General features: G+C 35.7%; 2 protein-coding genes across 2 annotated transcripts in view; one reads left to right on the forward strand and one right to left on the reverse strand.

Moving 5' to 3' along the window:
- Positions 1–1836: 1836 nt before the first annotated feature.
- On the reverse strand, positions 1837–5267 carry LOC107677761 (prostaglandin G/H synthase 2-like). Its single transcript, XM_016472781.1, has 9 exons — positions 5126–5267; positions 4883–4999; positions 4650–4793; positions 4251–4555; positions 4070–4153; positions 3437–3683; positions 3066–3352; positions 2611–2758; positions 1837–2469 (listed from the first exon to the last, which is right to left on the reverse strand). The coding sequence occupies exons 1-9, from the start codon at positions 5184–5186 to the stop codon at positions 2057–2059; spliced, it is 1806 nt and encodes a 601-aa protein (XP_016328267.1). The 5' UTR covers positions 5187–5267; the 3' UTR covers positions 1837–2056.
- Positions 5268–7594: 2327 nt separating this feature from the next.
- The window catches only part of LOC107677770 (cytosolic phospholipase A2), a 15733-nt gene continuing 6262 nt past the window's right edge, over positions 7595–17065 (forward strand). The window contains exons 1-13 of the mRNA XM_016472790.1: positions 7595–7671; positions 7915–8005; positions 8394–8475; positions 8555–8703; positions 9606–9719; positions 9824–9861; positions 9958–10102; positions 10212–10348; positions 10857–11079; positions 12678–12792; positions 13384–13521; positions 14709–14798; positions 15447–15512. Coding sequence (XP_016328276.1) covers positions 7973–8005; positions 8394–8475; positions 8555–8703; positions 9606–9719; positions 9824–9861; positions 9958–10102; positions 10212–10348; positions 10857–11079; positions 12678–12792; positions 13384–13521; positions 14709–14798; positions 15447–15512 — 1330 coding nt within the window. The 5' untranslated portion in view covers positions 7595–7671; positions 7915–7972. The remainder of the gene's footprint in view (positions 7672–7914; positions 8006–8393; positions 8476–8554; positions 8704–9605; positions 9720–9823; positions 9862–9957; positions 10103–10211; positions 10349–10856; positions 11080–12677; positions 12793–13383; positions 13522–14708; positions 14799–15446; positions 15513–17065) is intronic.

Consider the following 17065-nt stretch of genomic DNA (forward strand, 5'->3'; position numbering starts at 1 on the left):
TAAATAAATAAACAAAAAGACGTGAGTGAACAAGAATAGGCAAAAACAATAAATCATCAATCATTAGCTGTACAAAACAGCTTGTTTTGCTGCTTGATATTGCAAACTGATGTTTCTTACCATATTATTTTAACGTATTATCTTAATTATGAACACACTGGGTTGTAGTGCAAACAGTTTCACCATTTACTGCACTTTGATATTCTTCTCATTCTTTCCCAATAGCGGCTAATGAAATGGAAGGCCACATTCACAGAAAACGGCTTACTTCCGCATTGAAAAATAAGGTGAATAACAGGATGATTTGATATACCATTTTGCTTCATGCAGTATGTGTGTAAAATGGCCATAAGAGGGTTTTCTTACTGTAGATTTGAATGATAATTACAAAATATTATCATATTTCCATAAGAGTGTTAAATTTGATCACTAAATTAATGTCAGCCATTCTTCAAGACCAGGGAGAGGGAGTAGTCATGGTGAAACTTCCAAACATTTGGTATCTCTGAAAAGCCCTGAATGTGCTCTGTACAGGACATCCAGACTTAAAACTGTGACATGTAAGTTCTCAGAGAAATTCACTACAATATAATGTCCTTTACTGAGGACAGAAGGTCTCAGGAGGTTAAGCACAATAATGTAATTTCATTTCCCCAGATAGCATAAATGAGATGCCATAAAAAAAATTTCAGTCAGCAGTCTATATTTAAATACCCTAAACTAAACATTGTATTTTTGCACACTTCCCTTATATTCTAAATCTCTGTGTTAAAAAGGAATAGTTCCTCCTCACAGAGAATCTGCAGTCTTCTGCATTTCAACTTCGCCTGTTGTCTGGGAAAAGTAAATTCTAAACCACTAAACCACTTTCCCAGATCAGTTGCCATGGCCAAATTTTCCTGCCCCACTACAAAAGAGACACATTCCCGCACGTCACCACACAGTTTGCTGTGGGTTTTTCCAGCTTGATTATTATGGAGCTTGACAGTTTATGTTGACTCAGGTCAGTACCACCGTGTTATTTTGTCTGGGTTCATGCCAGTCAGTATGCATCATGTCATTTAAAATCATGAGGAAGCTGGATCTACTGAATCACTATTGGCTCAAGAGCTTCACTGATTATGTTTTTTATGCAGCCTCATTTTTGGCAGACCTGCTGCTTTGCAAGTTCAGCTGTTTCACTTGAAAGCCTTTTAGAAAAAGTCATGTAAGAAAAGTTTAGCAGTTACAGCAATTACAGAGCCAAGCACATAGTGGATTATACATCATAACTTAAGCACAATCCAAAGAATTAACTCATAAATGCACAATACATATGTATTATCGTACGCATAATACATTTTGTTGTCCAGTTTTTGAGATTGGACAAAATTTGTAGGACATTTTTAAATACATTGCTGTTCAGTTTGGGGTCGGAAAGATTTTTAAAATGAGTTTGAAGTCTGTAATGCTCACCAAAGCTGTGTTTATTTGATCAAAATACCATTAAAAAAATGAATACTGTAGTATATTATTATTATTTAAAACAACTGTTTGCTATTTATTTTAAAATGTCATTTAGTTCTATGATGGCAAAGCTGAATTTTTTAGCAGTCATCTGAAAATTCACATATATTTGAATTAGAAATCCTTTGTGAAAATAATAAATGTCACTTTTGATCAATTTAATGCATTCTTGCTAAATAAAAGTATCAATTTATTTTTGGAAAAAACTTTGAGTTTTTCATTATTAATTTTTATTATTATAAATTTTTTCAGCTAAATGCTTGAGCATTAAGTTGTGAGTAATTGTAATTGTTTGAATAAGAATAACTGACAATGAAATGACACAAAATATATATTAACAAACAATCAAAATGTTTTTATTCAAGAAATGTGCATTATTAGCAACAGTTGCACCTGAAATGTGGATGTCCAATGCATGTTGCAAGTCAATAACAATACAAAAACCCATCAATAAATACATATTGAAATAAATTCTTTAAATAAATAAATAAACAAATAAATAATCTGACATCAAGTATCATAGTGAAAGCAACAAGGCTTTTAAAATGTTTTAGAGTTCTGAACTTCGCTCGTTCAAGACAACCGTCGGATTAATATTACTTTGTGTGGAGTGCACTGAGCTTGAATTCACGTTTTCTGAACTCTGATATTTCACATCAGGCACCTGAAATGACACCATCGGACAGGGTCCGTTGATATTCAAGCACACCAGCTTCTTCAGTGAGGCTGAGTTAACAATGTCAAATCCCACTTTCCCACCAAATGTGCTCGGCATCCAGTATTCAGGAGAACAAACAGCATTTCCCATGAGACCTTTGAGAGAGTAGGGGGCTCCCATCTCTACCATAGTCTCCCCAAACACAGCGTTGGGTCTGGGTTTCTCCACAAGAAGGCCAGGATACAGCTCAACCGCGTCTATGTGACCGTACAGCTGCTTCATTTCGGCTGCCAGCTCCTTGTCTCCTGTTTTACCATACAGAAAAAGTTACAATTAAATAAGAAGTCACATGATGTATTTGTGAAAATGTTCTGAATCTATGCTAACATAGTAGGGTTTTTTCTTCGATTTTGAATTGCCTAGGTGATATTCACTGTTTATCTTACCTGTCATCTCCTCAAAAGACGAGTAGGGCTTCATGTTGAAGCGTTTCCTGTAGGCATTGAAAGACTGGTACCGCATCTGTCTGGAATGCTCCAGAACGCTAACAGCCACTCCTTGAACTGTAGCAGGCAGGTTACGTCCACCAGCAACCTGTTCACACAAAAATGATAGACATTAGCAAAGTTCACCTACAAATTAACATTCGTCTTCATTTACTCACCCTCATGTTGTTCCAAAACTGTATGACTGTGGAACACAAAAGATATTTTGAAGAACTATGTTTGTCCAAAGAATAAAAGTCAGTAGGGTCTAAAATAACACTGGACCCCAGTAACTTTCATTTTATGGACAAAAAAACACAAAATATCTTCTTGTATGTTCCACAGAAGAAAGAAAGTCATTTGGAACATGACATGAGGCTTCTCTGAGAAGCTTTCTATCTGTAAGTGAAACTCACCCTTCCAGACCTCTGTTTGGTGAAGGATTCCACCATGTTGCGGATGCCGTGTTCGGTTAAAATAGAGTTGTTAAACACAAACTGGTGGTGGCCGTAGACCTGGTCCTGGATCTGAAAGTTGTCAGGCATCAGAGGGTGCCAGTGATACAGAGTGTTGAATTCGGATGCGATGCGGTTCTGGTACTGAAAGCGCTCATTGAAGAGAAGCTCTGGGTCAAACTTGAGCTTGAAGTGGTAGCCACTCAAGTGCTGAACATAGTCCTCGATCACGATTTTGATGGTCTCACCTAGAAGCAAAAAGCTGGAATATTTAATCCCTCCACAAAGTTTTGAATATTAGGAATGTTTTAGATGATGCGACCAAGACTCACCAATCAGGATGAGACGAGTGGTTTGGAAGATCCTCTCGTCGTCCCAGTCGGGATGCTCTTGCTTCATGATATCACAGACACGGTTGTGCTCACGAAGCCAAATGGTAGCATACATCATCAAACCTGGAACCAGACCGAAGACCTCATGGCCCACAGCAAATCTCTGTTCTTCTGGGATATGAGGAGGATAGTGCATCTCCACCTGGACATCCTTCACCAACGGAGGATACACCTCACCATCCACAACCTAAGAGTCAAATACATTTTTCATTTAGGTTTTCACATTAAACCAACAAGCAATACTTGTGTCCATTTTAAAATGATAGTTCACCCAAAAACAAAAATTCTGCCATCAATTACTCACCCTCATGTCATTCTAAACCTGTACTTTCTTTCTTCAACATATTTTGAAGAATGAAAGTCAGTGGGGTCCAATGTTGTTTTGGTCCCTACTGACTTTCATTGTATGGACAAAAATGGTTCTTCAGAATGTCCTCTTTTGTGCTTCGTAAAAGAATGAAATCATACACATTTGAAACAACATGAGGGTGAGTGAATGATGACAGAGTTGTCATTTTGGGTTGAAATATCCCTTTAAGTGCCGTTTTGATGTCTATTTGAATGTCCACAAACCTGATGCTTCAGCTTTCCATCTTTAAATAGGCGAAGTTTGTGTTGTCTCTCCAGTGTCTCTCCATAAATATGCCCCAAATCCACCTAAAACGTTAGAGAACTTTTAGAAATTGTATTGCTTATACACTTTGGATGGGATGTAAAATTTTCCCAAATAAAATGGTTAGTTAATACCACTTACCCCATGGCCCAGGGCTTTGGTGAAGGCTGGTCCTTTTTTAAAGTCTGACTTGAAGAACTGGTGAGAGAAATGCTGGGCGAAGAAAGCAAACATGAGACTGGTCCTCTGTGGATCAGGGATGAACTTTTTCCTCACCAGCATCTTCTCCACCACCTGCTTTGCATTTGGGAGATCGGGCGTAGGGCAGTTCTGGGGCAATGGGGCGAGGGTGCGGGTGTAATAGGACAAGTTAGAATACGCTTCCCAGCTTTTGTAGTTATAATCTGCATTGTACGTCGGTGGACTGTTGACCAAATGGGACCTGGCTGTAAAACAAGAAAGAGGAATAGTTTTATTTTACGTATTTATTTAGTCTAATTTTTCTATGAATCTACTCTAAAACGACTTCATTTAACTTACATGTCAGGATATATCTCATTATGGCATCTCTCAGGAAAGAGATGTTGTTGATGATGTCCCAGATCCATTTATAATGCGTTAAAATATGATGCAGTACGCTTGGCCTTGGTTTCAGAGTTGATTTGACAAATGTGAGAAGCTCGGCTGTAAAGCAAGAAAAAACAGTATTAAGTGCACACATTTACACATGTAAAATTTTCCTCTATGTAAAAACAATCCATGGCCAGACTTACGGGTAGTGCAGTTTTCACCATAATATCCTGTCCTGGTACAGTCACATTCATAAGCATCAGCACCCTTAGATAAACACACACCCTGGTTTTGGCAAGGCTGTGCACAGCATGGGTCGTCTGCAGGAAACAGTCATAAAGAAAAGAAACGTTATTTCCAGGCATGATTAGACTGCATTTGGATAAAACAATCAAACTCTGAAAGAAGCACGTAAGTCTAACATTGCTAAAGCTGAGTTAACTTACATCCTTCACCGGGAAAGATCCAAAAGCTTGAAAGTAAGACCAGGCAAATCAGTCTATTCATTCCAGAAGTTGTATCTAGAATGTCTTACTCCGAAGCAGAAGCGCGTAATCTGGTAGAGCGAGTGAAATGTGAGCGCCTGGATGCGCTCCTGTGCCTTTTAAATGCTTGAGAATGAGATATGCTTGCGCAATTTCCAAGATGAAGGAAAAAAAACAGAAAGTTTGTAACGTCATGAGCCGACTGTATTTTTCCATATGTTGTACATTTTATGAATTTATTCTTTTTTTAAGGATTTATATTCAGGAAGAAGTAGGCTAGCTAATCATTTATTATTACAGGAATAGAAAATATTTCAGTCATTCTTGAGACGTGGGACAAAACAGGTCCAGCAAGGGTAACTGCTATTAGGTTTAAAAATAAAAATATTTTCAATTTTAAATGTCATGAGGGATTAATAATAGACTGTATTTAACACAATTATCACCTTCAGTTTAATTTTCTCATTATTATACCAAATCTATGTTTCTTAATGTCCTCTGACGACATCTAAAACAGTGTGTCCACAGAGAAGGGTTCAATCATTCATATGCAATAAAATGGATAAAAATGTTTTTTTTTAATGATGAAAAGGAGCTTGTTTTATCAAAAGCAACACTTAATAATATCTCCTATCAAAGCAAGGTTGTTTTTTAATGACACATGCATGTTTCATAAGATTTTAAAGTTGCGTCCCCACTTTTTGTCAACACCGTCAGACATTCAATAAAATGTAATAAAATCAGGGAATATCAGGGGCAGCTGTCACTCTAAAGGACCCCCTTGCCACAGTTCACCTCTGCAGAGTACAGGTGCATCTCAATAAATTAGAATGTCGTGGAAAAGTTCATTTATTTCAGTAATTCAACTCAAAATGTGAAACTCGTGTATTAAATAAATTAAATGCACACAGACTGAAGTAGTTTAAGTCTTTGGTTCTTTTAATTGTGATGATTTTGGCTCACATTTAACAAAAACCCACCAATTCACTATCTCAACAAATTAGAATACTTCATAAGACCAATAAAAAAAAACATTTTTAGTGAATTGTTGGCCTGGAAAGTATGTTCATTTACTGTACATGTACTCAATACTTGGTAGGGGCTCCTTTTGCTTTAATTACTGCTACTGCCTCAATTCGGCGTGGCATGGAGGTGATCAGTTTGTGGCACTGCTGAGGTGGTATGGAAGCCCAGGTTTCTTTGTTGGAAGGTTGTATCAAAGCATAGCTCAGTAGCTTAGTACATATAAGATACATAAATGTAGTTTCATTTGTCTGAGTAAGTTACAAGGTTTTGTCCCACTTCTCAAGAATGACTGATTTATTAATTTGAAATAGGCTAGGCCTATTTATTTATCAAATTATTATTGGTAAAAACAATGACAAATATATAATAAATAATAAACTAATAAAAAGATAATCTTAATGGTAGGCTAGTATGTTCATATTTACAACTAGCCTCTGAATTACCTATATATATTCAGGATTAATAACATAGCCTACTCAAATGTTTATGTATGTCCCTCCAAAATATGTTAGTATAATAAATTAGCCTATACAAATTATTAGCCTATAATTTGTTATTATAATTATTATACATTTGATCAACTAGACATGGCTTTAAATTGAGGAAAGGAATTACTGTAACCTCCGTAATTTTCAAAACCAGACACCGGCAAAGATGTGGACAATACGGGGATTCCAGTGATTATGATCGCATTACTGTAACTCATGAGCGCCACCTGTCAGAGAATGTGTCGCTATTACATTCATTCGCAATCTTACATTCTGGGTTATAATTTAATTAGTCTATCATAATCTTGATACATGAACACTTAAATGCAACGACATTTCTCATTTATATTATTATGTTTAATAATATTAACATAGCGCTAAAATAATTCCCATCGGAGTCCTTGAGAAATATGAGGAGCAGGGGCGGGGGAAGAGTTTGCGTCCGCCCTGAAATCGACTGATTTTAGAGAATCGATTCGTTTGAATGAACTGTTTCAGGAAACTCATTCAACATTCTTTTGAGTCATCGATTTAACGCTTTCTTGTTTGTGGTTCATTGGATATTTTATTCAATACTGATATTATCACTGATGTTTTCGATTACGTTTATGTATTAGTTGTATTTAGCGTAGGCCTACATTTTGGTGGTCCAGTTTGGTGCAGTTAGTCAAATTAAAACCCTGCCAACCCTGCAGTTTTGGCAGATAAACTTTCTCAGTAGTTTAAAAAAATAGTGTGAAAAGTTTCGATGTCTATAGGTCCAACCTTTTATCCACTTCATATACGTTTAGGTTTTTTACTTATAAACTATATTCTATAAGATTTACAAACCTTGTGCGAGTCGGTTCGATCGAGTCATTGCAATGAACAGTCTCAAATTAACGATTCGTTCGAATCTCATCTTTAGTCCATCCAGTAATGCGCATTCCTCTTGGCTTCCTGAAGTAACTTTCTTGTCGGAGAGGGACCAACATCACTGTACCACCAACTATGGTAAGTTCTTGCATGTTTCATTTCTCTGTAAAGTCGTAAAACTTTTAGTATCTACGCGTTTATGACCTGCGCAACAAAATCCTTCTTAAAAAGTTTCTATCATACTTCTGAACTGAGAGCGACCTTTCGGGTCTCAGAACGTTAAACGCAGCATGTCGTTCGGAAAGGCGGTATCATGTTTCAACCGCTTGTGCGTAGACAGTATGTTTTTTTCTACCTTTTTTTTATTGTCGAATTTTACAGATGTTTCCCGGACTGTCTTGAAATAAAGTGCCTTCCTGACCTCCACACTGCTGTCAGAATGTCCTCCATAGACCCCTATCAGTACATCATAGTAAGTTAAGTTTCACTAAGTCAGAGAGAAATCTCTTGAAGTAGAGCCGTTTCATTAAGTTAAGGTAACTCAATCACTAATTTTGACATGGTAATTAGAGGTTTTGAAAGATCTATTTTAATTTTTAAGATCAATTAATTTATTCCTTGATGTTGTTCAGCTGTAAAGCTGCTGCTCTTTTGCAGTGTTTGGATTCAATTGCATACAGACAGCTGCTGAATTTATGAAATTAGAGACACATTTACTGTTCATATATAATTCTATTTGGGAATCACCTAATGTCTATTTCCTACTTCAGTAGTTAAATGAGCTTCCTTTATACATACATACACATTTTACTGCTCTTGACGCTCTAAACCTTTGCCATTGTGGATCACTATATGCGCAGGTTGAGCATCAGTATTCTCATAGATTGAAAGTAAATGTGGTGAGAGCTGAAAATGTGACGAAAGGAGCATTTGGGGATTTATGTGAGTATATATATTTATGCTATTTAAATAAATCCTTGAATGAGCATTTATACTTAAGTGATTGTGTGTTCGTTCACAGTGGACACCCCAGACCCTTATGTGGAACTGTCCATTCCAACCACACCAGAGTCAAGAAAACGAACACGCCACATAAATAATGACATTAACCCGAAATGGAATGAAACATTTGAGTTCATATTGGATCCCAATCAACCCAATGTATTGGAGGTGAAAGATTTCTACTCTAATTACTTATTTTTTACACTTTCCTTTAAAAGCTTTATTTTCTTATTTTAAATACATTACTGTATTTATTACCATATCCTGATTCAATACAGTGGTCCCAAAAAGTATAACTTAAGTCACACTTTAAAATCTATACATTTCTTTGAATTAGATAACAGCATCAAATCAAGTAGAATCTGCTTGACAAATTATACTATACCTTTTACTAGACTAACTTCACGTTTCTCAGCTGCGTTTGCAATGACTTTTAACCAGCAAGTGTCATGGTGATATTTAGCGGATGTTTTGGAAGTCAGATTCCCTCAAGTTTACACAAGGGGCCCTTGGAGCTATAAAGTTTCCAAACACTTTTTGTCTTAATATTAAACTAGCCCTACACTACCGTTCAAACATTTGGGGTCAGTAAGTTTTTCAACACCAAATCCGCATATTAGAATGATTTCTTATCATGTGACACTGAATACTGGCTGCTGAAAATTCAGCTTTGTCATCACTGGAATAAAATACATTTTAAAATATATTAAAATACAAAACAGTTATCATAGCTGTTTTAATAATATTTCAAAATATTACTATTTATATTACTATTTTTTTTGCGGGATTTTGGGGCAAATGCAGTCTCGGTGAGCATTAGAGACTTCTTTTAAAAATATTGGAACATCTTACCAACCCCATTCTTTTGAATGATAGTGTGCATGTATTGTTTTATTATTTGGAACTGAACTTTTTGTGAAATGTTTTGCTTGAAAAGTGTGCCTATGCTGTTTTTGGTTTATATGGCATGGTTTATGCAGTAAAAAATAAAGGTGTTGTTTTGAATTTTAAATGTCTTAGAAAATACATCAGCACTTTGTTATAATGCTGTTTGAATGCTCTTTATTTAGATGACACTGATGGACGCTAATTATGTCATGGACGAAACTCTGGGCACAGCTAAATATTCCCTTTCAAAGCTCAAAGTGGGGCAGACAGAGTATGTGACCCTATCTATTGGCAAGGTAAAGGTTTTTTTGGTTTACACTATCAACCTGCTATGAACTAAATTCATAATTACTGCTTTTCAGTATCTTGTTGTTTGCTATTATTCTCTGATTTTTACTAGACGACAAAAGTGTTCCTCGACATGATCTTAGAAGTGTGGTATGTATAAAGAAATGTTTATTTCTATACATTATGCATACTATTTTATGCGTAGTAGAGCGAATGAGGGACTGAAAGTGAGTCATTTTTGTGCAGTGCGTCCACAGACTTGCGCTTCAGCATGGCTCTGTGTGATCAGGAGAAACTCTTCATGCAGACGCGCAGGGACAGAGTTATGCTCAGCATCAAGAAGCTTCTAAAAATGGAAAACCCACGCTTCCTTCCAGCCTCACCTAGAGAGGTGAAGTTAAAAACTGCAAAAACTGCCTTATAAATTGTGCTATACTAAAAAAAGAATCTTATCTCTAGCGAGAGCAATCCTTTCTGATAGCAGCTCTATTTTTGCTCAGGTTCCCACCATCGCCATTTTGGGTTCTGGAGGTGGTTTCCGTGCAATGGTTAGCTTCTCTGGTGTGATGAAGGCTCTGTATGAATCTGGGGTGCTTGACTGTGCAACATACGTGACAGGACTTTCTGGATCAACATGGTCAGTAAAAGTCATTCCAATTTTTTTCATTTAAACAGATACAGAAATCCCATAGACTTCTACAATCTTAAAAATACCAATGGTTGCAAAAGGAGATTTTCACAGTGTTGCTATAGAAGAACCATTTTGGGTTTCCCTAAGAACCTTTCAGTGAACAGTTCTGAAAAGAATAGCTCATTTTCTTAGAGAACATTTTAATAATCTGAAGAACCTTTTTTTGTGCAGTGGAGAGGTTCTATGGATGTTCATGGAACCACAAATGCCATTAAAGAACCTTTATTTTTAAGAGTGTAGGGACAAGAAAAGCAAAAATTTTTTATGTGGGCCACTAATTAACCATCTGAAACACCCTAGCAACCATATAACAATGCCCTAGCAACCATCCTGAATACCGTAGCAGCCACATAACAATATGTTAAACACTATTCTGAACACCTCAACAACCACATAGCAAACACCAATCACATAAAAAATCTCATTAACATCCATACTGGCTATATTCCCACAGGTATATGTCCATGCTGTACTCGCACCCTGAATTTCCCGCTAAAGGCCCAGGGGATATTAATAAGGAGCTGATGAGCAGAGTCAGCAATAACCCACTCAAACTGCTCCTGCCCCAAAACATCAATCGCTACGTCAAAGCACTGTGGAAGAAGAAATCGGGCGGACAGCCTGTCACTTTCACTGACATCTTCGGGATGTTGATCGGAGAGACTCTAATTCCAGGGGTGAGATATGCGGCAATACAAACTGGGTTATTGAGAGTTTTTACTGCAATAGGAGATCGAGAGCGGCATGAACTGCACTGGGCTGCACTGTACTCTATTTATACACTGTAGTTTGTTCAAATACAAAGACTCCTTTGTATGTTGTCTCTCTATTACGCATCCCAATGCAAATAGACCCTTCTCTTTGGGAGGATCGTCCTTGTAAAACAGGAAGATACTTCTCAATACAGGAAGGCAGTAGCCCCTGTATTTATGATTGTACACTACAGTTAATATTTCTTTTTTTAAGAAAGTAAGAAATTAACACTTTTATTCAGCAAGGACGCATTAAATTGAAATGAAAACCATTTAAAATGTTACAAAAGATTTCTATTTCAAATTAATGGTGTATTTTTATGATTTTCTAGTCATGTCACAAAAGTCACAAAAATGTATCTTGGTTTTCACAAAAAAATATTAAGCAGCATAACTGTTTTCAACCACAACTGTTTTCAATACCAGATCAGCACAAAGAATCCTGAAAAAAAATGTATCTTGGTTTTCACAAAAAAATATTAAGCAGCATAACTGTTTTCAACCACAACTGTTTTCAATACCAGATCAGCATAATTAAATAAATTCTGAAGGATTAAGACTGGAGTAATAAGTGCTGAAAATTCAGCTTTGCTGTCACAGGAATAAATTACACTTTCAAATATATTTAAATAGAGAACAGTTATATTATACTGTAATAATATTTCACAATTTTACCGTATTTTTAAATGCATCCTTGGTAAGCATAAGAGACTTTTTTTCTCTTAACGACCTTAAACCTTTGAACTGGAGTGTATGAGAAAATGTGTGCACTTGATATTCCGCTTTCATGTTGCTTATCTGTTGACTAGGGTAAGATAGTTTTGAATAATTTTCCCAAATCACACATACCATTTAATGTGACATTTTATCATTTGAATGGCTTTACTTGCAGAAATATTTGTAGAGATATAGATGCAGCTTAGAGATAATGGACCATTGAAAGTGTGTCTGATAAACATAATGACCAAGTGATTTTAGGAAAAGATCTATATTGCTTGAATGACACCAAAATGTCATCATTTACTCAATTTCACGCTCTCTTTCCTTGGTGGAACACAAAAGAAGGAATTTTTGAGACTCTACTAGTTGTTTTTGTCCATGCTGTTACAATTAATTCAGACTGGAGCTTTTAAGCTTAAAACAGGACACAAAATCATCATAAAAGTATCAGATATATATATGCAAAAGCTATACAATGGCTTAGTGTGAGGAACAATTCTGTCAGACCAGAAAATTTCCTCTTTTTGTGTTCTATGTAAAAATGTAAGTCAGACAGGTTTGGAGCGACATGAGGATGAGTAAATGATGAGACTTTCATTTTAAGATGCACTGTTCCTTTAATTATACTACACACTGTTGCTACCATCCTTTTAGAAAATGCTTTAAAATGCTGTAAAAAAAGCTTTATGTTAATATCAGTTTTTAACATACATTGACACAGATGCTGTGAAGACCTAAAGAAAAAAGTTTGATCATTAAGCTTACTGTGTGTGTGTGTGTGTGTGTGTGTGTGTTTTGCACAGAGAATGGACACTAAACTGAGCTCCATACAGACGAAGATTAATGAAGGTCAGAGCCCCCTTCCTCTCTTCACCTGTCTGCACGTCAAACCTGATGTCTCTGAGCTCATGTTCGCAGGTAAGATGACAGTTCACGTAAACATTAAGAATGTTTAACAATACATTAAACATTATATTGTATTGTCTGTTATTGATTGCTGTGTGAATTGAATAATTCTTATGAAAAAGAAATGAGAAAGACACAGCAACTGTCCGTATTTGTAATGACTAACAAAATAGTAAAAATTTGTATAACACCACTTCATAGCCTCCGTGGTAGCTGAACACTATCGATTTGTTTACATTTGCTTAATACTGTGGAAAACATGCAAATATTTGTTATGGGGCCTAATGATTGACCCACTGTGAAGTCATTATGAACTTTTACAGCTCCTCCCACAGGTGTAGACACACTATTTTTAGAGACTAGTCAATGTGTGGGTAGGTTGTTTTCTGTTGAATGGGATCAGAGATTGTAACTAAACAGATGATGGTTAAGTGGAAGTATTTGTCAGTTCAATGCGAGTCACTTACTGTACATTACGCTTTGTATTTGTGCGAACATGAGTCACTGAGTCAAGTAGTATTTTGGTAGTGCAATTTAACATATAAAAGTGCCTTTGTCATTTTGACTTAATAATATTGAGTTTGTTTCCTTTGTCTCAATCAGACTGGGTGGAGTTCAGCCCGTATGAGATTGGCATGGCCAAATATGGCACCTTCATGTCTCCGGGGCTGTTTGGGAGCAAGTTCTTCATGGGCAGCGTTGTGAAACAATATGAGGAAAACCCCTTACATTTCCTCATGGGTAAGACTGGGACTGCTCTGAATTTCAACAGAACCGCTTGCTAAGAGACCCCTCAATATGCATGTAGTGTCACTGACAGCAGTACAGTTACTCATGAACTGTGTGATTACTCATACTTCCCATCAATATATAAAATATTCCCAATAGGTTTGCAAATATATAGAGTTGGATTAATTTCAAAATGTATTCAAACTATTAGTTCAATGAACTGATTCACTCATCGTTTCGACGATTTGTTTGTGCCACCAAAAACATCTCTGCATAGTATTTTTTTATATTAAAATATGTTTTGTTAAAAAAAAATTATATGTATATGGCTATTTTAAAGTTTGGGGTCAGTAAGATTTTTTTTTGGAACTAATTTAATACATTTATTCAGCAATAAATTTAATTGATCAAAAGTGACAGTAAACACATTTTTAATATTACAGATTTCTATTTTAAATAAACTTTGCTCTTTGGAAATTTCTATTCAACATTGATAATAATAAGAAATGTTTCTTGAGCACCAAATCGGCATATTAGAATGATTTCTGAAGAATCATGTGACACAGAAGACTAGAGTAATGATGCTGAAAATTCAGCTTATTTATCCCAGGAATAAATGAAAATGTAAAATACATTATAATAGAAAATATTTTTTTAAATGTATTTTATAATTTTGCTGTTTTACTGTATTGTTCAGCATAAAAGACTCTTTGAAAAACATAAAAAAAAAAAAAAACAGTTGGTGTAAGTAAATAAATAAGTTTGTTATAATAGTTTATATAAACAAAAATCATGAAATGTCATTCATTCATTTAGTAAAAAACTTGATTTGATTGTACTTCTCGCATTAAGATTTTGAATGACTTAACAACAGCAGCAGCTGCCGACAGCTGTTCAAATCAAACACATGAATATTGAGATATAAATCGTCAAAAGGCTGAAAAATGTTGAGATAATATCATGCTCTTCATGCTTAGTTCTTACGAGAAACTCATCATATAAATGCTTCTTATGTTGAATCAAGAACACCTATCTTGCACAAACATCTTGCACCCTTTCAAGAAAGTTTTCTCAGTTGAAGAGGGCCAGAGTATTAGCTCTACATCAGAATTTATAATCCTTCCTTATTCTATTTACTAGAATATTGGTTCCAAGTATTGTTTGCCGTAGCATGTTTAATGTATGTGTATGTGCTACAGGTGTATGGGGCAGTGCTTTCTCCATCCTCTTTAACCGGGTTCTGGGAGTGAAGGAGACAGCCAGTAGCAGCACAATGGAGGAGGAGCTGGGTGAGTAAGATTGTATCTCTTAGCTATCAGAGGCAAATAACTTTATGAAAGAGACAACTTGCTCCACATTTCAAAAGAACCCAATGTAGGCCAAGTTAGATTGTTATCATATTGTCAGTTTGTATCCTTGTAACATGCTGAAATGTGCCATTACTTGTTCTAGCGCCAACATGTACAGTTGACACACATTTACTGCATGAGTGCAGTTTTGGCGTGGAAATGATAAGATTAACGCACTGCCACATTGGTCTACACACTACTGATGTGTGACCTCAGTCAACCACCCTGCTGACATTCAAAGTTGAAGTAAAGCGTCATATAACATTCACAACAGATGGGTTTGTTTAGTGTGTTCATGTTCCACTGTGGATAAATAATAATAAAAAAAGCTTTAATTAAATAATATTTTTAGACTTTTTTGTATTGTTAAAGATTTTCTGCACAGGGACTTTATTTTCAGCCACATTCTCGTTACTGTAATAAAGAATGAGGAGATCACAATGAAAAATCCTATTGTTCTTTTATGCAAAATGTAAATACCTTTTTGTGAGGTTCACCCATCAGTTGAAACTCAGGACAGGGAAAAGAAAGGGGTCATCTTTTTATCGTGGGTACAATCTAAAACGGTTTGCATCTTCTGTTTTTCAGAGCAAATTAAACCCGAGCATATTGTGGGTGATGATTCAGCAGATAATGAGGAGGAAACTCAAAAGGGTGAGAAAGTACTCTATGATCGTTTATTTCTCTTTCTCTTTCTCTCGTTCACACACACACACACACACTTACAGTAGTTCAGTTGAGGGCTCAACTGTAAGAATGACCACGATTTCCACAAAAATCTGAAGCAGAAAAAATGTTCAATATGGATAAGAACCATTATTAATGATTGAGCACCAATAATAATTGATCATAACAGAACAGCAAATCAGCATATTAGAATGATTTGTGAAGGATCATGTGACACTGAAGACTGGAGTATTGATGCTGAAAATTCAACTTTGATCACAGCAATAAATTACATTTTAACATGCTGTATTGTGCAAAAGTCTTAGGCCACTAGTTTTTTCACCAACAAAAATGGTTTTAAGTCAGTTATTTCTATCTTTTGCTGTGTCAGACTTAGAAGGAAATATCCATTTCCAAACATTTCTTTTGCCATTCATTGTAATAATCCAGTGAGATTTTTTTTTATGCACAAGGAGTCTGACGGCAGCCAGTGCTCCACACAGAGATCTGATCTCACCTTCATCCAGTCCGTCTAAGATTACATGAAGAAACAGAAAAAACTGAGACAGACTAAATCCAGAAGAACTGTGACAACGTCTTCAAGACGCTTTAAGAAACCTAAACTAGTGGCCTAAGACTTTTGTACAATACTGCATATTCACATAGAAACAGTTATTTTTAACTGAAATAATATTTCTCAATATTACTATTACTGCAGCCTTGGTGAGCAGAAAATACTTGTTTCAGAAACATTAAAAACTTTTGACCGGTAGTGTGTATGTATATATATTAGCAGTGTTGGGGGTAACGCATTACAAGTAACGCGAGTTACGTAATCAGATTACTTTTTTCAAGTAACTAGTAAAGTGTCGCATTACTTTTTAATTTACAAGAAAATATCTTGTATTGAGTTACTTTTTCAAATAAGTAACGCCAGTTACTTTTTTTCCCATTTATTGATTGAAAGCTCTCCTGTCCCCTTGTTGAGAGAAATCGGGAGTAAGATGTTACTTTAGTTCTAGAATAAATGTGAACATGCTTTAATTCATCTCACTCACTCACAAAAAAAAAAATCAGATTTAGTTTTCCTCAAAATTAATAAAAACAGTTAAACGCAACTCAGAATATGACTCAAAGCTGCAATAATTAAATATGTTAAATAATACAAATATCCTTTATGTATTTAATCCCATTTTATTAACCAATTTGCTGCTGACCTTCAGTGATCCAATTCAACCATACTAATAAGCAAAAATTACACAAGATAAACTAACATTTCTTCTTTTTTTTTTATTGCTGAAGAGTGTTGAACTTTCTTCTTCTGTGTTCAGACGTCAATTTACATTTCCTTCAGCCTGAGGTTATTATGTAAATTATAGGCTTTGTACTTCAGTCGTGTTCCAACTAGGGGTGTGTATCACCAGCAAAGTCACGGTACGATACGTATCACGATGCAGAGGCCACGGTACGATACGTATCACGATACATGACTGCACTGAATTTCACCTCAGCAGAATTTAGAAAAACAGCTGTTTATTAAA

This window comes from Sinocyclocheilus anshuiensis, unplaced genomic scaffold (assembly GCF_001515605.1).
Source record: "Sinocyclocheilus anshuiensis isolate Anshui unplaced genomic scaffold, SAMN03320099.WGS_v1.1 scaffold985, whole genome shotgun sequence".
In the NCBI taxonomy this organism is placed as follows: domain Eukaryota; kingdom Metazoa; phylum Chordata; class Actinopteri; order Cypriniformes; family Cyprinidae; genus Sinocyclocheilus; species Sinocyclocheilus anshuiensis.